The following is a 25214-nucleotide window of genomic DNA, read 5'->3' as shown; positions in this document are numbered from 1 at the left end:
ACGAAGGGATGAAAGACGTCTCCAAGTGGATGAAGAACAGCCGCCTGAAAATGAACTCAGACAAAACGGAAGTCCTCATCCTGGGATCATCGCCCGCCGCCTGGGATGACTCATGGTGGCCCCCTGCCCTGGGCACCACGCCCAAGCCAACGGACCACGCACGAAACCTAGGCTTCATCCTGGACTCCTCCCTCTCGATGACCAGACAAGTCAACGCCGTATCATCATTGTGCTTCAACACCCTGCGCATGCTCCGTAAGATTTTCCGATGGATCCCCACCGAAACCAGGAAGACAGTCGCCCAGGCACTCGTCACCAGCCGACTGGACTACGGGAACACCCTCTATGCGGGAACCACTGCCAAACTACAGAAAAGACTCCAGCACATACAGAACGCCTCCGCATGACTCATCCTGGATATCACTCGCCGCAGCCACATCTCGACCCACCTGAGAGACCTGCACTGGCTCCCCGTCAACAAGAGGATCACGTTCAGACTCCTCACCCACGCACACAAGGCTCTCCACGACATGGGCCTGAAGTACCTCAACAGCCGCCTCACTTTCTACACACCCACCCGCCAGCTACGATCGGCCAGCCTTGCCCTTGCCGTCGTACCACGCATTCGCAGAGCCACCGCAGGAGGAAGATCCTTCTCCTACCTGGCGGCCAAGACATGGAACTCCCTCCCCACCCACCTACGACTGACCCAGGACCACCTCTCCTTCAGGAAGCAACTCAAGACCTGGCTTTTCGAGCAGTAACGGACCCCCCTCCCCAGTGCCTTGAGACCCTACGGGGTGAGTAGCACGCTGTATAAATCACTGATTGATTGATTGATTTATTGATTGATTGATGCGGTAGTCCCTGGTACGCAAGGCGGTGATGTGTTGAAGATCTGGTGCAAAGAAATAAAGATAGCGCTTTCTCCTTGATGCAACATATTTCCTGGTGATGAGGTAGCATCTGCTGCGACGTCGATCCTCTCCCCCGGCGATGCAAGATGCTTGACACAATGCAAGCCACGACAGGCCCTGCGACACGCTTCCCAGTGGTACAGCGGCATCTGCTGTAATGTCGATCCTCTCTCCTGGTGATGCGAGTTGCTTTCACAACGATGTGAGCCGCAACAGGCCCTGCGACACTCTTCCCGGTGATGCGGCGGCAGCCGGTGCGACGTAGATCCTCTTCTCCGGCGATGATCGGTGACAGGCCGTGCGACCTGCTTCACGGAGACTCGCCGGCGTCTGATGCGACGTCGATCCTCTCCTCCGGCGATGCAAGGCGCTTCGTGTTGTGAAGCGGCATTTCTGCAACATGCTTCTTGATCTTGAGTCACACTTCCACTCCTTGCGACACGCAAGTCCCCAAAAAGTCCAACACAACTGCAGGCCCTTCAGGAGAAATTTTGAGGAGCTGGTGGGTGACGTCTGTTGTCCCTGAGACTTCAGCAGGAGGGAAGCTCTATTCTAAGTCCTTGGAGATCGTTACACAAGTTGATGAAAGTACACATAAAGTTCCTCTCTCCTTTCTTTGGCAGTCAGGCAACCACTGCAGGCCAATTCCCCAAGCAGCACTTCAGCTTAGGGATAGTCCCTCCTCAGTTTCTTCAGGTTCCTCTCCTCAGCAAAGGTTTCTTCTTGTTTGTCCAAAAGTGATCTAAATTTTTGGGATCAGGGTCCCAATACTTATACCCCAAAATCCTTTGTTCTTTGAGGGCAGAGGTCCTTTGCCTAGTCCAAACCAATTCTGGTCAGTCATGGAGCACTCTGTTTACATCACTCCTTTTTTCCTTTTACAGTGCAGGGCACAAACATCAGACGCACAAGAGGAGGTGGAGCCAGCATTTTGGAGGGAAAGCAAAGCCCTGGAGCACTCTGTTGACATGACTCCTGCTCTCCTTTCACAGTGTAGGGCAGAGACATCAGACACACCACAGGAGGTGGAGCCAGCATTGTGGAGGGAAGGCAGAGCCCTATTCAGGTCCCAGGTACAACTCCTCCCTTCCCATCTAGATGCAGATCTCTCTATTCACCCCTGGGCTGACTCACTCTGTCTCCTGGAATCCCCCCGCCCTGTCACTCAAACTCCAGACAAGGAATACACAGCCTAGCAGAGGCAGGCTTGGATAGGTAGGCAAGAAAATATCTACTTTCTAAAAGTGGTATTTTCAAACACAGAATGTTAAAATCAACTTCACTAAAAGATGTATTTTATCATTCTAAGTTCAGGCATACTAAACTCGAATTCCTACCACGTTCCCCGAGTCAGTTAGGATTATAAAATGTAATAATCTAACTGCTCATTGTGGCCTATTGAGAACAGGTAGCCTTGTAATAGTGAAAAACGAAAATGGCTTTAGTTCACTATTAGGACATGCCCCACACACCAGGGCAAGTCCTACCTTATACTTCCAATGCACCCTGCCCTTCGGCCTACCATAGGGGTGTCTGATAGGAAGAAAAGGGAAGGTTTAGGGACTGGCACATGCTCAGTCAACATGGCAGTACCAGATTGCACACAGGCTCTGCAATGGCAGAACTTAGACACACTTTTACCGGCTGCTTCTGTGGGTGGCACAACCAGTGCTGCAACCCACCAGCAGTATTTGGTTTACCAGCCCTGGGCACTCCTGGTGCACTGTACTAGGGTCTGACAAGTAAACCAAACCAGCCAATCATGGAATCACGAAATCATACATTAATTTACAATAGGGAGCACTGGCACTGTGACACTGGACAGCAGTGGCACAGTGCCCAAAGCATTTAACACCAGCAAAAACACATGAGGCAACAGCAAAAATGGAAGGGAGACCCAAGCCAATGGTGCCAGGTCTAACACTCCGCAACACTCATTGCTTTTTGACACTGCCCCAGATTTACAATGCTGAGACAGTTCCAAAAACGAACGACATGGAATAGCAGGAGTCAGAATGGAGCAACATGTAGAAATTAATTATTTTCGCCTAATTTTTTATCTTTCCAGGTCTGCTGCATTCAGCACACATAGAAGGTGCAAATAGCTATTAGCGTCCCTTCCTGTACATAAACAATTGTCCCTGCAGCGCAGGAACCCGTGTAACATGGAAGCAGGGGCCTGCGCTGGCGCTAGGCAGACTTTTTTGCGCCAGCACTAGGGGAAACATGGGGTGCACTCTATTCTTATGAACACCGCATATCCCTGCGGTTTGAAATGTCAGATCGCAGCGTTGCCAAATTTGGTGCAGCTCCGTGCTCTGACATTCTCTTGTGAATATGCCCCTAAATTTCCTTGGATCTGTAACTGAACATAATGAATACAAAATATATACATATAAGTCACAGGACCAATGAATGTATATCTAAAAAATACTGCAACTGGACCAAAACAAACAAACATGTTCTTTCAAGCTGCATTTCGACTTGCCCCACATTGCTGTGCTGGGAAGACGGACATTTTCAATCCGAATGAATTAGCTACAAGCAACTCTAGTTCATTTTCAGTTCAGAATTTCACATTTTCTTCTTCTAAGCATGTGAATGTTATAAAGTTTAACAAGATGCTACCTGTAAGGAAATGGAAACGCACACTCACAACGCTTGAACTTCTTACAGCTTAAGAGGCTGCCTCAACAATACATTGGACCACCTTGGCTGTCCAAAAACACTATAACGGTTTTATTATTGATTCCAAAAAAACGCGAAAGTTATGAGAATATCATCACTTAAAAAAATTAATGAATTTAAAAATAGAAGCTTTTGTACACTTATACAGTGGATGAGAAAGAACACCATTGCAAACTGTAGACTGGTGAACTTTGTTTATTGCATTTCAAGTGATAAATGATCCTCAGGGTGCATCATTTATGCATTTGACATTTTGCCTGATAAAAGGGGGATGTTTCTCTATTGGACAAATATATAGTTCAGCAAAGTTTGCTACTGGTCCTGATTCCTTGTTGTTCATTTTCCTGACCTTTTGATGAGCTATTTTGCACATGCCCAGTTGAAAACGTTACCTATTCTCTCTTCACCCCATGCCAAAGGTCAGCTGTTCCAAAGCATTACCCATGAACAACCATAACTGTATTTTTTAGAACATCATTTGTGATCTGCTATTTTACTTATTAAATAATTGGCATTGAAACATTTTCTACAAAGACTTCGACACATCTGAAATAAAATATTAGGTTTAATAGAAATCTGACATCTTACTTTCCCACTAGCTCACACTATCTTCAAAAACAGCTGTATCATTTACAAAGCCATCACGGCTGGCTGACAAGCCCACAATCGCAGGTGGCTCTTGGCACACCGCTGTCACCAGGAGACTGGAGACGAAGAAGTACAACATGCAGTGCTTAATTTGTAAAATAATAGGTGACAGGGCCCTGACCAGGAGGCCACTGCAGCTTGCACCACCCATCGCCCCTGGCATCGCTGCCATACAACTACTAACCATCTCTCTTGCCTGCAAGTGCAACTGTTCAGAATATTCCAGGTCCCCAAAGCAAAAGGAATGGCTGGGAGGCAGGTATTAGTCGTTTTTAATGCATATTGTAGTCATAAATTACCTTTGCTCTGCTCATCTTCAAAATAGATGAGCAGCGCCACCACATGGCAGACTGTCATAAGTGTGGGGTTGACAATTTAGTGCCGGTGTCGAACACCAGAAACAACTGGCTCAAATTAAGTACTGACAACAGGGCCTTCCATCTATGCACTCAGGATCTAGAACGGTAACTATCAGTAACAAGGCAACCCTGCTACAATTTAGGAAAGAGCTGAAAAAATCCTCTTAAAGGCACTTCAGAACAAAGCGGGCACAATACACTCAACTACACGCTACTTGGCACACATTAATCACCGCTAGCGCTTTCATTGTGGTGCACCTCGAGGTGTGTAGCGATTTGGTATTTTACCTTCGTGCATTTGTTTACCCTGCAGCCATTTTGCATTGACCCCTTGGCCCGTCCCAGACCCTCCCTGCACCTAGATCCCGCCTCCCAGCTGACCCTCCCACGCTCCGTCCCCCCACTCTCCATTTGAAGCAGATGAACCAACGCGCAGCGTCCACGCACTGCGGCCGCGCCGAAGGTGCGCCAAAGGTAAGCCCGTCTACGCCCGTCCGCACCTGGACCGCGCCCAGCGCCAGACCCCCTGGCCCCCTTCCCTCCCACCCCCCCGCATTACTTACGATGCCACCACCCTCCTAGCCCTTAACCCCGGCCGACTCCCCAACTGCGCCCAAGCCGCTCCTGGACACACCCATGGACCCTTTTCCTGCAAATCCTGCAAGTTCGACGGCACCAAGAACAACTCCTCATCCACGAACACAAAACAGATATCTGACTCCAACCACCTAAAATGCATCCTGCTCAACACCCGCTCAGTCCACAGACACGCCATCGAACTTTGGAATCTACTAGACACCATCTCTCCCGACGTCGCCTTCCTAACAGAAACATGGATGAACGCCTCATCAGCCCCTGACATCACCATTGCCATCCCGGAAGGATACAAGATCATCCGTAAGGACCGCACCGACCAAACAGGAGGAGGCATCGCTATCGTCCATAAGAACTCCATCCGCATCTCAACCAGCCCAGACGTCAACCTCGCTAGCGCCGAACACCTTCACTTCCAGATCCACACCGACCCCAAGACCACAATCAGAGGCACCCTCCTCTACAGGCCTCCAGGACCCCGTGCACAATTCAGCGACGTTATCACTGACTTTATCACCCCACACGCCCTCCCCTCCGAGGAATACATTCTACTGGGAGACCTCAACTTTCACCTGGAAAAGAGCAATGACAGCAACGCCACCTCCCTTCGGGACAATCTCGCCAACCTCGGACTCAAACAACTTGTCACTACGCCCACCCACATCGCAGGTCACACACTCGACCCTATCTTCACCTCCAGCAAACATGTCTCCTTCAGTCACACCACTACTCTCCATTGGACGGACCACAGCTGCGTACACTTTTTCTACAATAAAACCACCACTCACAACCATCCTCAACCTACTCTGCGAAGAAGCTGGAACAAAATCACCATCGACCAGATCTCCTCATCGCTTCTTCAAAACCCCCCTGCCCACTCCTCAAACCCCGACCAAGCAGCCATTAACCTCACCCAATGGCTATCCAACAGCGCCGACATCCTAGCACCGCTGAAAAAACGTCAAATCAAACTAGGCAGCAAAAACGCCTCCTGGTTCAACGATGATCTTAAGAAATCGAAGAAACTCTGTTGCTCCCTCGAGAAGGCCTGGAAAAAAGACCCAAACACCAGCACCAGGGACGCCTTCAAAAACGCCACCCGCATACACCACCAACTAATCCGGTCTGCCAAGAAAGCCGCTTTCAAAGACCGACTAGACAACAACGCCCACAACAGCAAGGAATTATTCAACATCGTCAAAGAATTCACCAACCCCTCAGCCAACTCCAATGATATCACCCCCTCTCAAGCCCTCTGCGACTCCCTAGCCTCGTTCTTCCACAACAAAATCGCAGACATCCACAACAGCTTCGACAACCAACCCGGAGACCATCCCACCCAACCTTCTGCCGTACCTCCACCCCCTTTGAACATCCTTAATAACTGGAACCCAATCTCCACTGAGGACACCATCCACCTGATGAACTCCATCCACTCAGGATCCCCCACAGACCCATGCCCTCACCACATCTTCAACAAAGCAGACTCCATCATAGCACCACACCTCCGAGACGTCATCAATTGCTCCCTCAATTCCGCCACCTTCCCGGAAAGCTGGAAACACGCCGAACTCAGCGCCCTCTTGAAAAAACCCACAGCGGACCCCACCGAACTAAAAAACTACCGCCCCATCTCGCTCCTTCCATTCCCGGCCAAAGTCATCGAGAAAGCCGTCAACAACCAGCTCACCGCCTTCCTCGAAAGCAACAAATCCCTCGACTCCTCACAGTCCGGCTTCCGAGCCAAACACAGCACGGAGACCGCCCTCATCGCAGCAACAGACGACATTCAAACTCTACTGGACAATGGAGACACAGTCGCCCTCATCCTCCTCGACCTCTCCGCAGCCTTCGACACAGTCTGCCATAGCACCCTTCTACAGCGCCTCAGAAACATCGGAATCCAAGGAAAAGCACTGGAATGGATCACCTCGTTCCTCACCGGAAGAACCCAGAGAGTCCGCCTCCCACCATTCAAGTCTGAGGCCACTGAAGTCATCTGCGGCGTACCCCAAGGTTCCTCACTCAGTCCCACCCTCTTCAACGTATACATGAGCCCCCTCGCGACCATCGCACGCCAACACAACCTCAACATCATCTCCTACGTGGATGACACCCAACTGATCCTATCACTCACCAAAGACCCTAACACCGCTAAAACCAACCTACATGAAGGAATGAAAGAAGTAGCCGAGTGGATGAAGCACAGCCGTCTGAAACTGAACTCAGACAAAACAGAAGTCCTTATCTTAGGTACCTCCCCCTCCGCTTGGGATGACTCTTGGTGACCAGAGACCCTTGGAAAAGCACCCATCCCGACGGACCACGCACGGAACCTGAGCGTCATCCTGGACTCCTCACTCTCTATGAACAGACAAGTCAAGGCCGTTTCATCATCATGCTTCAACATTCTCCGCATGCTCAAAAAAACATTTAGCTGGATCCCCACCGAAACCAGAAAAACAGTCACCCATGCACTGGTTACAAGGCGCCTGGACTACGGAAACACCCTATACGCCGGTATCACCGCAAAACTCCAGAAAAAACTCCAACGCATCCAGAACGCATCAGCCAGACTCATACTAGACATTCCGCGTAAAGACCACATCTCTAGCCACCTGAAAAACCTCCACTGGCTCCCCGTCAATAAGAGGATTACTTTCCGCCTCCTAACCCACGCTCACAAAGCACTCTACGAACTTGGACCCGAATGCCTCAACACACGACTTTCCTTCTACACCCCCTCTCGCCAGCTACGATCTTCCAACCAAGCCCTTGCTACCGTTCCTCGCATCAATAAAACCACCATGGGAGGTAGATCCTTCTCCTACCTCGCAGCTAAAACCTGGAACTCACTCCCCACTCACCTTCGTCTCACTCAGAACCACCTAGCATTCAGAAAGCAACTTAAAACTTGGATATTTGACAAGTAATTCCCCTCCCTTCTTCAAGCGCCTTGAGACCCTCCGGGTATGTAGCGCGCTATACAAATCTCCTGACTTGACTTGACTTGACTCTCATAGCCAGCTACTTCTCCAGTCACTTGATGGCTGGTTCTTTACCGTTGACCTGTACATCTCTCCTTTACTTTTCGGCTAGATTTGTGCTACATGAATACCACATACATATTTTTCTCAGTCTCTTTGTCGCCTGAGCTTTCAGCCATCTAAACTCAAGGATCAAGGGTGGCTGGTAATCTTTGAAAGTGGTAGGGCGAGCAAAGTGCCCCAACACTTCCCAAAGAAGAAAATTAAACAACCGTTTGTTCCAAAAGACCAAACTAAAACAACCCCTACTTCCAAATCCCCGAAATAAAACACAAACTAAACTGCATGCATCACACATTTGACATAAATGAACAAAATTAAATGGTACCCAAGGACTGCAAGTCCTCCTCAGTGGGTTTTTTGAAGTCTGTGGTATGAAGAGCTTCTCTAACCAATCCAGATGCTGCTCTCATGCTGTTAACCAGCATGAGAAAAGTACCAGGGTTCAATGCAGCAGGCTGGCTGGATGATCCTTCAGGGTCTGGAGACCTGTGCTTGTTCTCCAAGCAACTGTCTAAGACAGCAAGTGTTGCGGAGCTGCAAAGTGAGCCGTCATAAGATAGCTGGCCAAATTGGCATGCTCACTTTGCAGTGTCTGGCCAGCCATTGCACCCGTCCTTGATGGTGCCAATATGGCAGCAGAGAACACGACCCACATTTTGTGCAGCTCGGGGGCAGGTTGACGGCAGCAGCACTCCTCGGTGAAAAATAAAATGGCAATTAATAAGTGCCATTTTATTTTTAACACTTAGCGCAGCTCACAGCAGACTGAAAGGGCGAAGCTCCCCCACTCTGATGAAGAAACGGCTGCTGTCAAGGATGGTAAGTAAGCTTCATATCAGTCACTCATATCTAATTAAATTAATTCATTGAGCAATATTGTCCGTGGTGGCGCACCCAGGTAGTTATTCTTGTTGATAGGGTGAAGTCCTGTAACAATGCCAAGGGCCTTACATCACCTCTCTCAATATTGCTGTTGTATATCAGACTCTTGGGCTCAAATTTACACATTTGTTTTGTTTGGTGCTGTGTCTTCACTGGGCTGTTGAGGTGGAATGTTCAAAGAAGATCTGTCCGAGTTTGTTTGTGATAACTTAAGGCTCTGACATTTTTGTACCACTGAAATGCGTTGTAGTGAATACTTGATTTTGGGGGTCAAAATAGTAACAAATATGAAGGGTGAAAACACATTTTAGTTACAATAGAAATCAGTTGCTGGCGGTATCACACGTATTTTAGGAAATAATCTCATTTTGAAGGTGATTCAATCCAGTGAAACGTCTTCAAACGATGATACTTTCAAGTTTACATCACTGCTCTTTCCTCTGTGTTGGTCTACCTAAAGATGATGTTCTCTGCTTTGCTTTAGGTCTTTCATGTCTAGGGGCCAAATTTACCACTTACTCATGCAGCGCCTTGCAGCAGCCACAAATGCTGGGCTGCATGAAAAGGAGCGAAGATGACAGCACCATATTGACAGAAATATGTCACTCTCCTCCCCTTTCCCTAGCACCAGCGCTAATATCAGCTGCCGTGCACCACAGAGACACGTTTGATCATAGTGCAAGGGTGTCTCAGTGAGCCTAGCACAGGTTTTGTAATGGAAGGCTACCCTTCCAGTACAAAATACAATGCATAGACTGAGTTTAACCCTCTTCTCTCTTTGTATGTGTGCTGTAAAGTGCAGTACATGTACAAAGTCGGAAAAAGGAAGAAGATGGGAAAGCATTTCTCCTTTGTTGCAGCTAAATCAAAAGGGCACAGTTTTCTGATGCTATACCTTGTCTACTTCATTTAGTAAATAGGGTTTAGTGTCAGAAACTTGGGTGATTGCATGGGAACGCCCCTGCTCCATCCATAGGGTGCCCCCTTGGCGCTAAGTAATGCAAAGTAGCGCTTTTCCCCGCTTTGAGTTATTTTCAGCATTAAACAAGTTTAGCGCTGGAAAATAAATCGGAAAAAAGGTTTTACGCCAATTTGCATCGCTTTTCTGATGCAAATATGGTGTCAAACCTTAGTAAATCTCCCCCCAAGACGGTTATTTGGTTATCCGTTTTTCTAACATACATCTCCTCATTTTCTTCACGTGTTCCAAGTACATCTTTTTTTTGCTTTCGTTCATACTTTCTATGTTTTGTGTCTCAGTGTAATCACTCTTTTGGGTTCCCCTTGTGCTTTCATTGTTTGTACCCTTCAAGCTGCTAGACTACGATACTAACTGCTGCCGGAAATACATGTTATCTCCCTCTTAAATTATGTTAAAAATGCCTGAATTATTACCTTTGTCAACAGAGACTTCCAATCTAAACAATACCCAATGTTTTTCCATTGTGTTATTTTCTCTGAATATTTTGTACTGCTAATGTTTTACAACCCTTTGGACAAATTTGCTCGAAAGTATTATAAAACAAAAAATAAATACAGAAATACACACATTAATAAATACAAGATTTTACCAGATGAGCCCCAAAGAATACTTACAGCTTTCCAAGATTGTTCACTGGCACATACTTCTTGTATCCTCTCCTTAATTGCCTCCTCTGTGGAAGGGACTGTGATAAGGCCATTGCTCAGCAGAGTAGACAGCTGACTGAGGAAGGCTTGGTGAAGGTTTTGTGCTGCTTTGGCCTCATAGTATGACGTTCGCAGAGTTTTATCTAACTCAGCCATTTTCCTCTCTTTGTCTTGAAGGTTTTGCTGGGAATTGTCCCAGACCATATGGCTCTCCTTTAGCTTTTCTAATAAAATATTATTATCCCTCTCCATGCTTTTCTTGGCCCGTACAGCTTCATCCCGTTCCTATTAAGACAATGAGAAGTGTTAATAACTTAACGCTCCAAGTTGGGCTTCCAATGCATTTTGCTCAGTGCTGTTTCATACAAAAGAGGGACTTTACCAAAAAAGTGAGATATCGTCACTTCTTCTGAAACACATTATATAAATACACATACACACACACACACACACACACACACATATATATTTATATATATTCACTGAAAAAAAAGGTTAAAGCCATGTTATAGTTAGGTTACTATCGTACTTTACATTTAAAAAAAAAACTTAGAATTTCAATTAAAAACCCAAAGGTCAAAGGGACATTAGAATTATATGAAAATATAATTTAAAGCATATTGGACCCGATTCACAAAGGTAAACTGAGAAGAAAGTCAAACTTTACGACGTTCGGAATTCACAAAGGGTGTTTACTAATCATAAATGCCCCCAAAAGTCATAAAGGTTGACTTTCGGTATTCACAAAGGACATTTATGAGTAGTAAATGCCCTTTGTGAATACCGAAAGTCGTAAAGTTCGACTTTCCTCACAGTTTACCTTTGTGAATCGGGGCCAATATTTTAAACTAACAAAACCGCTGAAATTCATCAATGATGTAATTATGGATGTTGCAGTCATGTTATCAATGATGACATAGATCATACAATGAGTGATGTAATATTCGAGGTAATTAGCAGTGCATGGCAAGGGTGCAGTGCATTCCTCGAGGACAGCCAATCTCACGTTGTGCAAGGCCTTCGACCACGCACGGCGTGGAGTAGGCCGCAGGGCCAGTCCTGAGGCCAAGATCTACATCCATTACCCCGTAGGCAGGTAACACCCCACTGCGCACAGCTTTCAGGTATGAACGACAAGGGGCTGGCCGCGGGCCAGACCCTGCACCCCACTCCACATTGGCTTCTGAGCACAGGGGAGGGTTGGTCACAGGGCCTGGTGCCTAAACTCCCACAGGCACACATGGCTAAAAATAAGGGGTGTCACTTTAAATAAAGCAGAGGTACCGAATCTGTCAAAGTGTCAGAACGCTAAAATATAGTTAAATACATCAACATTAAAATTCAGATAAAAAAGACATATAAAATGTTGCATAGCCACCTAAAGGCAATGCATTACATCATAATAACATTTTGCTCCGTAGATACCAAATTGTTTGTAAAAAGTGAACACAAATAAAAACTATTACTCTTCTTGTGTCAGAATTCAACATCCATAAGGCCTCTTTATACTGTACAACCCTTAATAAATGGTATAACGGAACTAAACACCTTTTTCATTGAAACAAATATTCGGGCAAAAAAATGATAGTGTGCCTCCGTTTCCTTCTGTGAGGAACACTGCAGAAAGCAACCTGGAAGCAATGGAGAGCTGGTAGTCAACCAATTACTCGCGAAACCTCTAAGCGGCTGGATACCATAACTAGGTTTTACAGGTAGATGTTTGGCTGAGTGAGAGGTAATTGAATTTAGAAACGGATCAAGCTTTGGAGTGCACTTGATGTCCACAAAGTGGTCAGTATTACTTCTATCTCTTACAGATTGATACCTGGATTCCTTTACATGCAACCAAAATCGAGTCTTTAGAAGACTGCATGCGGCCTTAGTGATCACGGTCGGTGCAACCAACAGCTCTTGGAGTCCCAAGGGTGTCGTAAAATACTGATCAATAGCATTAAACCTTTGTAAGCATGCTCTATATGATGCTAGTTCCTCTGTGCACTAAATTCTACTCCATTGTAAAAGTGGTCTGGACTAGATTCCATAGGCAGTACATTCAATACCCATATCTAAATATAGGGGTAATGGGAGAGGTGCTGTGAGGTAGATTTACCAGAGCTTTTAAAAATGCATTCTCAAAACGAGAAAGACCAACAACATTGCTACAGCCACAACATTCAACACTATAAGTTACTGCCCCTCTAGCCTTGGCTCTGTAAAACTCCAGTGCTGTTGATATTAATCTAGTAGTTGTAGATTTAAAGTGCTTCAGTACAATTGACATGGAATGTTAAAGTGCTAACTGGCTTCTAGTGATTTGTGAGGACCAGGACAAAGATGTCAAGGTTTTCACCCGTAGATAATCAAAAGGTGGCATGCTTTCTATCAATGTCTTGCCCACAGTCAATTAAAGCTGTTGCAATTTGTGCATAGCTTTCTGGGGGTTTAGTTCGAGATCTCGAGCATCACAGAAACCCACAAATTAGTCTAGACGGGTGACTGAAGAGACATTATGGGTTTGGATCTAAGCAAAGTATCATCAGCAAACAAGAGAGCAGTGAACCTAACTCCGGTCATTTTAGGGGAATCATTACAACAGGCATTGAGATAGTCAATAGCTCCATTAATATAAAGTGAGAAAAGAGTTGATACCAAGATGCACACCTGCCTGATCCCTTTATCAGTTGGGATATAATCAGCTAAATATCCATCTGACCTGGGCAAAAGTGTTCTTATGGAGTTTACTTAGAGTGTCCAAGATGTTACCTGGGATGCCCATTTTAGTAATGTCCATACTTTAGCTCTGGGAATTGCATCAAATGCTTCCAGTAGATCAATATAGGCTACATACAGGTGCCTATGCTCTATTTTACATGTTTTCCAGTATATAAGGAGAAAGTGGATAATCTGGTCTATAGTACTCACTTTTGCCCTAAACCCTGATTGTAAATGGGTCGAATATCATTTTCCAACATCTAGTCATGAAGCTTGCTGAGCAGTTGTCTGCAATTATTTTTTGCAGGTTGTCCATTAGACTAATAGGATGGTAGTTTGCGGGGTTCTCCCTGTTCCCCTTCTTGTAAGCATAGCACATGTATTTGTAAAGCGCACATTCACCCCAGAGGGTATCTTGTTGCTGAATAACATGTTTATTGTAAAGGGGAACAATTATTGCATACCTCCAACTATCAGAAAAATCAGCCTCCAATACTATAGCATTTGAGACATCATTTATGTATGGACCCTAAACCTTAGACTCAGAGCGGAAAGGACATGGGGATTTTATCCAGGCCTGGTGCTTTACCATGCTTGATCAAGCCTATTGCCATTAGAGCATCTTGTAAAGTGAACTTAAGCCCTTTACCAAAACTAATAACCTAGAGTGGCTTTCTAAGGAAGCCATAGTTTGCTTTAATGAATATAGAAAGGTCACAAAAATGTTTTAGCCATAACTGGGATTGGTTATAGCAACCAAAGGTAGCTTGTGTTTGGCTGCTTCCCTTGGCGACAATATGCCAAAATGTTCTACTAGATTTTAGGGCTTCCATAAGGTTCAACTAGTTATTTGTTTCCCACTCTCTTCTAGCTTGAGCCAAAGTGATACTATAACATGTCTTCACCTCTTTGATTTCCTCCCTCTTTCCTTCTTTAAATACTGCAATAAGGGCACTTCTTGCCCTTCTGCTAACACTTAAGAGCCATGGAGGCTTCTTAGCAAACACTCCACCTCATTTACATTCCCTAAAAAAGAATGCCTGAAGCGAGACGCATAACTTATTATGGAATGACATTTCTTTACGTTCATATGACTCCTGTCAACATTACAACCCCCTCATGATTGGGAGCTAAAATGCCTTGATAGGTGACTACAAATTCCAAGGATATAACCCCATGTTTCGTTTCACGGTTAACCTACTTTCAGGTATTTGGCTGGGTGATCCCTTTATGCAAATAAACTTTTAAATGACATGTGGAGGACGTATGCTCACTATCCACATAATTCACATATCTTCCACAGCGTGCCACAGATTAGTGGAGACTATGGTGTAATCTATTCTGCTCCTGCAGCCTGTTACATTAAACGTAGGGGCTCCTGTACTATCGGAGCTACTCTAAAAAGTACATGCCTTCAACCCATATGTCAGCATTATTAATAGGCTGTAATGCCATAGCAGACCAGTTTTAAATCAGTTGGAGGTCTAGGCAGGTATGCCTCATGTCTCGTCCTCAGCATCAGTTAAGAGGAATGTAAGACCAACCAAAATACAAAAAGTGGCTGCATGAAGTGTAACGGGTTGTAAAAGTGCCATTGTGACTATATATCCAGCCCCTGCTTTTAACACTGGAGATCTTAATTACTATGCTTGACACACAATAATCTACATTCATTTCCTGTACAAACTGTATGGTGAGCAAGGTTGGAATAAAACAAGCTTAATATATATATATATATACTGATGCTCTTGGAAATGATTGAGTGGTGTCTCACACAAAATATTTTTTGGTTTGGAAAAGACTTGCTCCAGCAGGAACAGGGGACAGCCATGGGCACCTGCTTTGCCCCCAGCTATGCCACTGTTCATCTTGGCTGGTGGGAGGAGCAGGTGCTCAAAGGTCCTGAACTGGAACAATGGACCTATAACGTCCTATTATGGGTTCGATTCATAGATGATGCTATCGTACTGTGGCAGGGTGCGGAAACAGAAATAGCTGATTTAGTCACAGACATCAACTCAAATAATCTGAACCTGAAATTTGTAGAACACCATAGTAAAATCCATATAAATTTCCTGGATATAAGAGTCAGAGTAGAGGGGGACAGATTAGAAGCCACTATCTTCCGTAAACCAACAGCTGGAAATACAATCCTGCGTGCAGGAAGCTTCCATCCTGCACCACTTATTAGAATCATACCTTTTGGGGAGTTTGATAGAGCACAAAGTGTATGCAGTAGTGAAGTGGAATATGAGAAAACAGCACAGGAAATGACCAGCCGCTTCCTACAAAGCGAGTATTCACTAGAAATTGTAAAGGGAGCCACCATGAAGTCAAGGAAATTAGATAGGGAAAAAACACTATTTAAACCATCTAGAACAGAGCTAAAAAAAGACAAAACAAAATTGAAAGCAAACTCAGAGATTTGTCATAGCTTTTAATATGATACACAAGGATTTGAGAGACATTTTAAATAAACATTGGTATCTCTTAAAAGGGAACCTGGTATTAGGCTTAGAAATAGAAAAACATCCAGAAATAACATGTAAGAGATCAAGTCAAAGAAAGCTTTATTCGATTGCTACATCAGACAATCATAAAAGCACATAAGAAAACATTAAAATAACATGATAACGAGTACATAAGTTAAACATATCCTGCAAATGTACAGATAATATCGGTATGTTATTAAGTTAAACAGTATTATATTAAAAGCCTTAAAAAACATATCGAGTAGTACGTGAGTTAAAAAAAGTATCCTACAAATGTACACATAATCTATAGTATGTTACAAAATTAAGAAACAGTATTAAATACAAGACCTTCGTCCGATTCGAATCGATTAAATAAGCATACGTTTCCTTTGACTCAGAACTTCCTTCAGAAAAATTACAATTCTAAAAACACAATGCTCATTATCTAGGTGTTGCAGTGCAAGTAGAGCAGGTCGACATTGGTGGAGCCCAAACAATTTTAAAACTGGTGCTAAATACATTTTCCTTACATGGGTATAGAATCTGCAAAAGAAAATCACATGAATCGTAGATTGGCTGGAGTTATTATCACAGGAGCAAGGTTGAAGGTTATGAGTCCAGTCATTCATTGTGGATAAAGTGGCTAGTCTATGAAATACCCCCAACCTAAATCTGGTTAATAAAAACCTATCATATACTCCGGGTACAAAAGTCAAATAAGGTTGAAGACTAAAAGTGGATAAAATCAACTGGTGGTACAGGACTGTTGGTTTCAGAGAGGTATAAGAGATCAAAATGATTAAAGGATTGTATAGTAAGGAGTGAGTACAAAGAAAAAGAAGGAACTCTTACGTGGCTCCAAAGAAAAATGGGTTTTTAAAAGTGTTTCAAATGCAGGGCGTGTCAGAGTGGAGTAAATCTAACAAGTTTTAGAACACCTTTTAACAAAACCCTTAATATCAGGGGCTTCTTGACATACAGATCAGGTTGTGTGGTATACAAGCTAAGGTGTCCCTGTGAAAAGGTATATATAGGAAACACTACCTTACCTGCCTACAAAAAGATATTACAGCACCTGAGAGCTTTTGAGAGCATTTTGAGAGACTTCATCATAGCAACCCTATTCAGAAGAGAAAAGGAGGAGGGAACAGGGAAAAGGAACTCCGGAGGTTAAAGACATGCTATATCCTGGAGCTAGACAGTAAAGAACCAAATGGTTTAAACTTAGATCAAGACTTATTTAGATGCCTGAACTAAGAAGAGTTATAGAACCACCACACTCAGACGACCAATTTCTTTCCAAAAATTATTTTATTTTAGGCATTTTTTCAGGAATTATGGAAATACAACATAATTGTGAATTGAATTAATTTGAAAATAATCATATGAATTTTATAATATGTTGTTTTTAGATTATGTATTGCATTTGCACAAAGTACAGGAAGGAATGATAGGGTATATAATACTGAGGTACTAGTATTAGCACCTTATAAGGCACTTGCACTTTATAAAAGGAAACAATTCTGCACATGGTATAATATTGTATATATATGAATTTTAATATGTATGCATTTTCTACCATGAACACTTGCACTTTATGAAAGGAAAAATTGTTGTACATGGTATATCATATTATTGTACATATATGAATTTTAATATGTATACATCATTTACCATAAAATATTCTGAAAAGTATTAGAATTGTTTAAAATACCAAAGAGTATAAGCACTTGCACTTTAATAAAAGAAAATAATTTTCACATATGACGAAAATGCCTAGTATAAGTACAATTCGGACAGTTATCTTTGTAGGAGGTGACCATCACACATGAAAGGCGATTTGAAAAGCATACATATGAATATGAACTATCTAGCAGCAAAGTGATGAAGTAGGCTTGCATTGAAAACTACTACGTAAAGGCTAAAATAGTCATGAAGTATGCTATAAAGATGTTAAAACATGCACTTGGGATAGAATGAGTTAATTCTGTGTGACATTAACACAAAAAAAGTGTAAAAATGGCACCCACACAATGTGAGGAATGACCATGATCTAAAAAGGCTGGTTTTCTGTGTCCTATGTTGCTGTTCATGACATATTGTTGTTTTTATTTAATAATGTTGGTAAAATGGTGCCATAAATCATAAAACAAGACAGCAGGTAGATGTCGAAATACGTAGATGTTGCCGTTACTTTGCAAATAAAGAGGTGAGTTAAAATTATTTCACGGAGTGCTGGATCTTTTCTGCGCGGGGGGAGAATCGTATATAGATATACATATATATATATATATATATATATTTACATAAAAAACCATAGGTTTCAGGCCTTATATAGTTAGGAATTAGCATTTAAAAAACCATTGAAATTGCTCCTATATAGTTAGTTGTACTAACTATATTTCGCGCTCCCGCAATCCACTGCTGATGATGTCACATATTACATTATTCATGACATGTCAGTGACATCACTGATGACATCTCAAACGACATTACTGATGACATCACTGATGACATCTCATTTGAAATTGCGGGGTACGCGTACGGTAATTACGCGTACGGTGCGCGTACCCCGCGATTTGTTTTTTTTTAAAAAAAATTGCCCTTGGGGGTCCTTTTGGGACCCCCTGAGAAGGGCTAGAGGGTTGGGGGGTCTCTACCCTGCCCCCTTTTCGTATTTTCCACTCTTGTTTTGGCCTCTCTTGTGCCTCAGTTCTCCTGAAAAACAAGATGGTGGCCAACACTTCCTGGTTTGGACAGTTTGAAATGTTGACCGTCGACTGCCAGCCAATCAGAAACTCGCTCGCGCACGTAAGGGTACGCGCACCTATGCGTATGGTACGCGTACCGCACACGTACGGTGCGCGTACGATGAGCGCATATAGATATATCATTTGAATAAATTCAATTTTCTCAACAACTACTGGAGGGATTTTCACCAAATATAGAAAAGGCACTACTGCATACCTGTCCCTACCATTTTGCCAAGTTTGGTGTAATTCCGTTCAGCCGTTCGGGCTGTAGCCGTGTCTAAAGGTCCCTATGGAAATTAACTTGGGGAAAACACATTTTGGGACCCCCTTTCGGCCCCGCTTGACGATTCCCCCCGAAACCTTCATGGAAGGAGCGAAGCGGAGCTGGCCAAAATTCTGGAAAATTACACACAGATTCCTCAATCGGCGCCAAAGTTATTCCCAATAGAATGTTAAGCGCATATAGATATATAAATTGCTCTAAGCATGGGCGGAAGATCCGTTCCGCTCGCGGATTTTGCGGATTTTCGGTAAATTCGCAATCCGCGAGATTCGCAAATTTCCCGCAAAATCCGCGAGCGGAACGGATTGGGTCAAAAGTTCAAGCTGACTTTTGTAACTCTTTTAGAATGGCGCCAGGAAGCTGCCAGAGCCATTCTAAAATAGTTACAAAAGTCAGCTTCAACAGGAAGCTCTAATAGATAAAGTAAAGCAGGTGCTCGAGTTGAAGGTCAACTTGGGGTGATTAATGATTGTGTAACTTAATTTGACCTCCAACTCGAGCACCTGCTTTACTTTATCTATTAGAGCTTCCTGTTGAAGCTCTTTGTAGCTATTTTAGAATGGCGCTGGCAGCTTGCCGGCGCCATTCTAAGTGGGGCTGAGGGCAGAAGGGCACAAAAGTGGGACAGAGGCAGAAGGGGATAAACAATGAGTGGGGCAGAGGGCAGAAGTGCACAGAAACGAGTGGTACAGAGTGCAGAAGGGCATAAGAAACGAGAGGGTGGCAGTGATTAACCAGGCAAAAAGCGCCCCGCGAACACCCGCGAACGCGCAAAGTGCCCCGCGAACATCCCCAAACTCGCAAAAATAAAAAAATCCGCAAATTCGCATGAATTCGCAAATTTTGCGGATTGCGAATTTGCAAATCCGCAAATTCGCGGATCGCGAATTCGCAAAATTTGCCCATGCTTAATTTGCTCAAATTCATTTTCTCAACAACTACAGGAGGGATTTTCACCAAATATAGAAATGGCACTACTGCATACCTGTCCCTAGCATTTGTTTCAAGGCTTCTGCCATCAACAGCTGTCAATGGCAGAAGCCTTGAAAATACCACAACCTTGCAAAGAACATGCACATAACCTAGCACCTGAAAGACTTCTACTGACTCCCCACCCAGAAAAGATGCATATTGAAGCTTTTGACCTACGCCTACAAAGCCCTCCACAACCAAGGACCCACCTACATGAACAACCAAATGTATTTCCACCTACCTCCCAGGAATCTACGCTATGTTCACCTCGCACTTGCACAGGTACCACGCATCCGCCACCACCGCACAGGAGGACGCCCCTTTTCCCTCCTTGCCGCTAAGTACTGGACCACCCTTCCCCTCCACCTCCACCTCCGCACCTCCCCTTCGCTTACCCAATTCAGGAAGGGACTCAAGACCTGGCTCTTTGACTGACTCCTCAGCACAACTCCTGGATACCCACACTGGTGATAAGAAGCCCTAAAAAATATGGACTGTCCCATTAAGAATAGAGATATGCCCAACTGGCTGCTATTTTGTTGATATATCTTCAATTAATTGTGTGTATATGATGAACGTGTATAGCTGTAGAACATCAGGACACACCTTTTCATCTACTTTCTACATAGTGGCTCCAGATTGTCTGTAGCCATTTCACGATGGTGCCTCATTTTGCTACCAAAGTTTTGTCCTGTTTTTATGTTTACCAATTGTCAATATAAGGATGGATACAATGGATTGATGTGTTTGTGAGCAAGGCATCTGAGCAGCTGAAGCATGCCATGATGGGTAAGCATTCAGAATAAATCACTGGATTACTTGAAGACATCCTCAGTAAATGCTAGTCTTTTGAAGAACACACAGTGGAATATATATATATTATATATATATATTATATATATATATATATATCTATATCTATATATATATATATATATATATATATATATATATATATATATATATATATATATATATATAGATATAGATATATATATATATATATATATTACCTACTGGTGGTCGCCAGTAGGTAGTTATAGTTAGGATTTTTTTCAATGCAAAATCTCAAAATTCTATTGTGAATAACTTTGGCGCCGGTTGACGAATCTGCCTGAAAATTTCCTCAAATTTGCCTCGCGGAGCTCCGGTCCTTCCTTGAAAATTTGGGGGGGATTCGTCAAGCGGGGCCGAGATGAAAGGGGGTCCCAAAACGTGTTTTCCCCATGTTAATTTCCATAGGACGGTCGACCTCACTTTTAGCCCAAACGGCTGAATGGATTTCCACCAAACTTGGCAAAATTGTAGGGACTGGTAGTCCGATGTGCCTTTGCTATGTCTCAAGATATGTGCTCCAGTGGATTTTGAGTAATATAGGTTCAAAAAAATATATATATCTATGGCCGCGCCCCGGGACGCGCACCAGGGTGCGCACCAGGGTGCGCACCGGGCGCGATACGCGACTTGCGCACGGAAAGCTGATTGCTCTCGGGTGTCTGTAAACATTCGAAACAGTCCGGAGCGGCCGCCATCTTGTGTCTCAGTGGGATTGAGACACAAGAGGTGGCAAAAACAAAGGGGGAAATGACCAAAAGGGGGCAGGGTAGACACCCTGACCCCTAGGTTAGATGTGGGGGCCATAAAAGGGCCCTGCGGGGCAATTTATTATTTTTTTATTTTTATTTTCGCGGGGGGTGCGCCCGGTACGCCCACCGGGGAGCGCACCGGGAACGTACCATGGGGAAAAAAAGAAAGACAGTTTTTTTTAAATGTAGCATTTTTATATGAATTGGAGGTAGGTCTGAAAAGAACTGTTTTTTTATTCTTTTTGTTGTTTGATTTTTTTTATTGTTTTTTTTTACATTTTTTTTGGGGGGGGGGATTTTCTGAACAATTTTATATTTTTTTGTAGTTTTTCTGTGGTTAAACAAAACACAGGGAATTGCAAACAGCTCAACTGGAGCAAATAAATAGAAAAAAATTAAAGTTGCTTGCTGCAGGGATGGTTGTCTGCAGCTCGATTGAGTAAAGTGATGCTCTGCTCACCATATGATATGTTTTGTTGCAATATATGCAAACAAATTTAAATTTTGCAAACATGGTTTGGACATTAGGGACCATCTCCCTAGCCTCTGCACCTGATGGAGTGGGTTGATTGGAGGTGCTTGAAGAAGAAGGATGGGGAGGGTTCTTGGTCAGTTCCCTGACCTCTGCTCTCGAATAGTTGTTCGGGTGCTTCCTCTGCATATGCCTAATCATAGTGTGGTTCCCAAAAGAATATTTTTTGTTTGGGTACCCTCTTGACAGTTCTTGGTGACAGATGAGGCAAGTCACCTTAGCTGCATTCACTTTTTTGGCACCCCTTGGCATCTTGAAAAACTCCCAAATAAAATGTTCCTTGGGTCTGTATGGGGATTGTCCTCAGGCAGATATTGCCTCTCCTCCTGCTCCTCTCCGTCCTCCTCTTCTTCATGACCACCAATGTGGTCTTGTGGTGGTCCTTGTGGTGGTGGTGGAGATGGTGGTGGTGCAGATGCACCTGCAGCTGCTACTAGTGAAGCCATTTCTCACAGAATGAATGCAGGTCTTCTTCACTCAAACAACAAAGTGAAAATGAGGAAAAAAGGTGGGGTCTTTCATCATTTGGAAAACAAAACTGTTGTGAACCAATCAAAAGTGTTAATTTCAGGTCTCATGACCTGGGCTTTCTCATTATTTGGAAACTAAAAGTGTTCTGAACCAATCAAAAGTGTTATTTTCAGGTCACATGACCCGACGCGCTTACTCTACGTGCCCCGGTGCGTGCCCCGGGACGCGCCCTGGGGCGCGCCCGGCGGCGCTTACGTTGCGCGATCGTATGCACTCGGGTGCTTCACGCGGCTACGCGATACGTCACGATGTTGTTTTCGTTCGCGGGAATAGTGCTAACGGGACGCTCACCTGTACGCGCCCCGGGGCGTGCCGAAGCACTGCGCTTACCGGTGAGAGCATCAGAACGAGCCCCGGGAGCGCTCTGGGGCAAAAAAAACCCCCAAAAAATATTACATAATTATACAATATAAAATTCGTTATAAAAATTTTTACATTTCATACCTATAGAGATTTGCTATTAAAAAACCTTTGAAATTCACTGAAAAAAACAGAGGTTTCACACCAGTCATAGTTAGGAATTAGCATTTAAAAAACCTATTAAATTCACTGAAAAAACCATAGGTTTCACACCAGTTATAGTTAGCTGGAAATTTTACTGACATAAAACCATTGAAATTCCCACGTTATAGTTAGTTGGACTCACTATAACTTGCGCGCCTGCAATGCACTGCTGATGACGTCACATATTACATCACTCATGACATGGTCAGTGACACTCGTGGCACTCGTGACCAAGGGGAGGAGCCCCGAAACGCGTCGGAGAGACATTGTTTTTGTTTGCCATTGCTGAATAAACGAAACTTTTGAACACGCTATCCTGAGTCCGTACTTCGCACTGTCCTTTCATCTAAAGGACGAGAGTGTGACTTTTGGAATATATACATATATAAATATATATATATATATATATATATATATATATATATATATATATATATATATATATATATATATATATTTATATATTACTATTATAAAGTGAGAACTTGCACCTTTTGGCAAGGTAATCTCGGGAACCACAGCGCCAATCTACACACCCAATACATCTATGAAAATGTCAGGGTGTGTAGATAAAAAAAAAAGTAAATTAAAAAAATTTAATTTGTAAACAAAGTAGTCCCCTGAAAGTAGCGCCGGCCAGGACCTAGCGCTGGCCGTGACGCGACGCGACGACATGCGTGATGACGACGTGTTGGAGCGGCGGACATGGAGCTGAGGAGCGTAATGTAAACATTCAAATCACGGCGGACATGGAGCTGAGGAGCGTGGGCGCGTCATGGCGAAGAGGAGCGGAGCGGCAGCTCAGGTAATGTAAATATTGAGAGAGAACTTGCACCTTGGCGCGTCATGGCGAAGAGGAGCGGAGCGGCAGCTCAGGTAATGTAAACAAACATTGAAATCAGGGCGGGAGGGAGTCAGGGCGGGAGGGAGTCCGGGCGGGAGGGAGTCGGAAATGGGAGGAAGTCGGGACGGGAGCGGGTGTGCACAGAGGGGCAGTCGGGAGGATTCGGGGCGGGAGGGAGTCAGGACAGGAGGGGGTCGGGACGGGAGGGGTTCGCGGCGGGAGCGGGTGTACTGCCCCCAGCCCCTTTCTGCCCCATGCAACGCTGGGACGGGCTGCTAGTATATATATATCTATATATATATATATATATATATATATATATATATATATATATATATATATATGCCTCTAGTCTGGTGGCGCTCCATGCCGGTGGAGCCAAGACCAGCCAGTAGTATCCACACAAAAAGAATTAATTGCGCGCTCTTAGATATGTGGAATAAAATGCTGAGTTTACTCCTTAATTGGGTACGCATTTCTAAAGTAAGACTTTCTTGATCAAGAGGAATAAACTTAGGAATAAACTTTGCATATTATTCCACAACCTCTGAGAGCGCGCAATTATTTCTTTTTGTGTGGTATATATATATATATATATATATATATATATATATATATATATAATATTTTATACATATACATATATATATATATATATATATAAAGAAAAAGTCTCCTCTCGAAGAAAGAAGCGGGAGCCTCAGAGGGGATTAACAAAGCAACACCTTTTATTCTTGAAGAAATGGCGAATGCATTTCGGCCGGATCGGCCTTCGTCAGCGCCTGCAGTGTGTGTAAAAGGAAGTCCCAGAAGTCCTGCAGTGAAAATACACCCAACCGCACACCGATAGGTGCAAATTATCAGCTCCGCCCCTCACAGATGAAGTTTTCAGCCGGTCCGGGAAAGTCCGCGGACTACATGACCCAGGATGCAGTAGTTGTTCCCAGGTAAGTGTGGCTGAGGGACGTTGGTGCAAGTGTCCAAAAATAGCGAGGGTTGGGGTCAATGCATATATATATATATATATATATATATATATATATATATATATATCTTGTGAATACCTCGAACCAGCACCTCCAGTAGTTCTCCCAGAAGAAGAATTCCACTGGAGTCAAGAAACGAGAGCCGACCCAGGCTTAAGGTGAATAAATTATTTACTCGCAAATTTCGCCACCAGCATAACGTTTCGGACTACCCAGAGGCCTTGGTCGCATGACGCTAATGAAGTAGCAGTTTCTATTTAAAGTGCAAGA

The 25214-nt window shown here is 43.9% G+C and overlaps 1 protein-coding gene across 1 annotated transcript in view; it reads right to left on the bottom strand.

Moving 5' to 3' along the window:
* LOC147690293 (coiled-coil domain-containing protein 170-like) overlaps positions 1 to 25214 on the bottom strand; it is a 638795-nt gene that overhangs the window by 185032 nt on the left and 428549 nt on the right. Inside the window, exon 8 of the mRNA XM_086937932.1 lies at positions 10735 to 11052. Within this exon, the coding sequence (XP_086794058.1) occupies positions 10735 to 11052 (318 nt within the window). The remainder of the gene's footprint in view (positions 1 to 10734; positions 11053 to 25214) is intronic.

Source organism: Lissotriton vulgaris, chromosome 9, assembly GCF_964263255.1.
Source record: "Lissotriton vulgaris chromosome 9, aLisVul1.2, whole genome shotgun sequence".
In the NCBI taxonomy this organism is placed as follows: domain Eukaryota; kingdom Metazoa; phylum Chordata; class Amphibia; order Caudata; family Salamandridae; genus Lissotriton; species Lissotriton vulgaris.
Note: the sequence above shows the minus strand (reverse complement) of the source record. Positions and strands in the feature narration are given on the sequence as shown.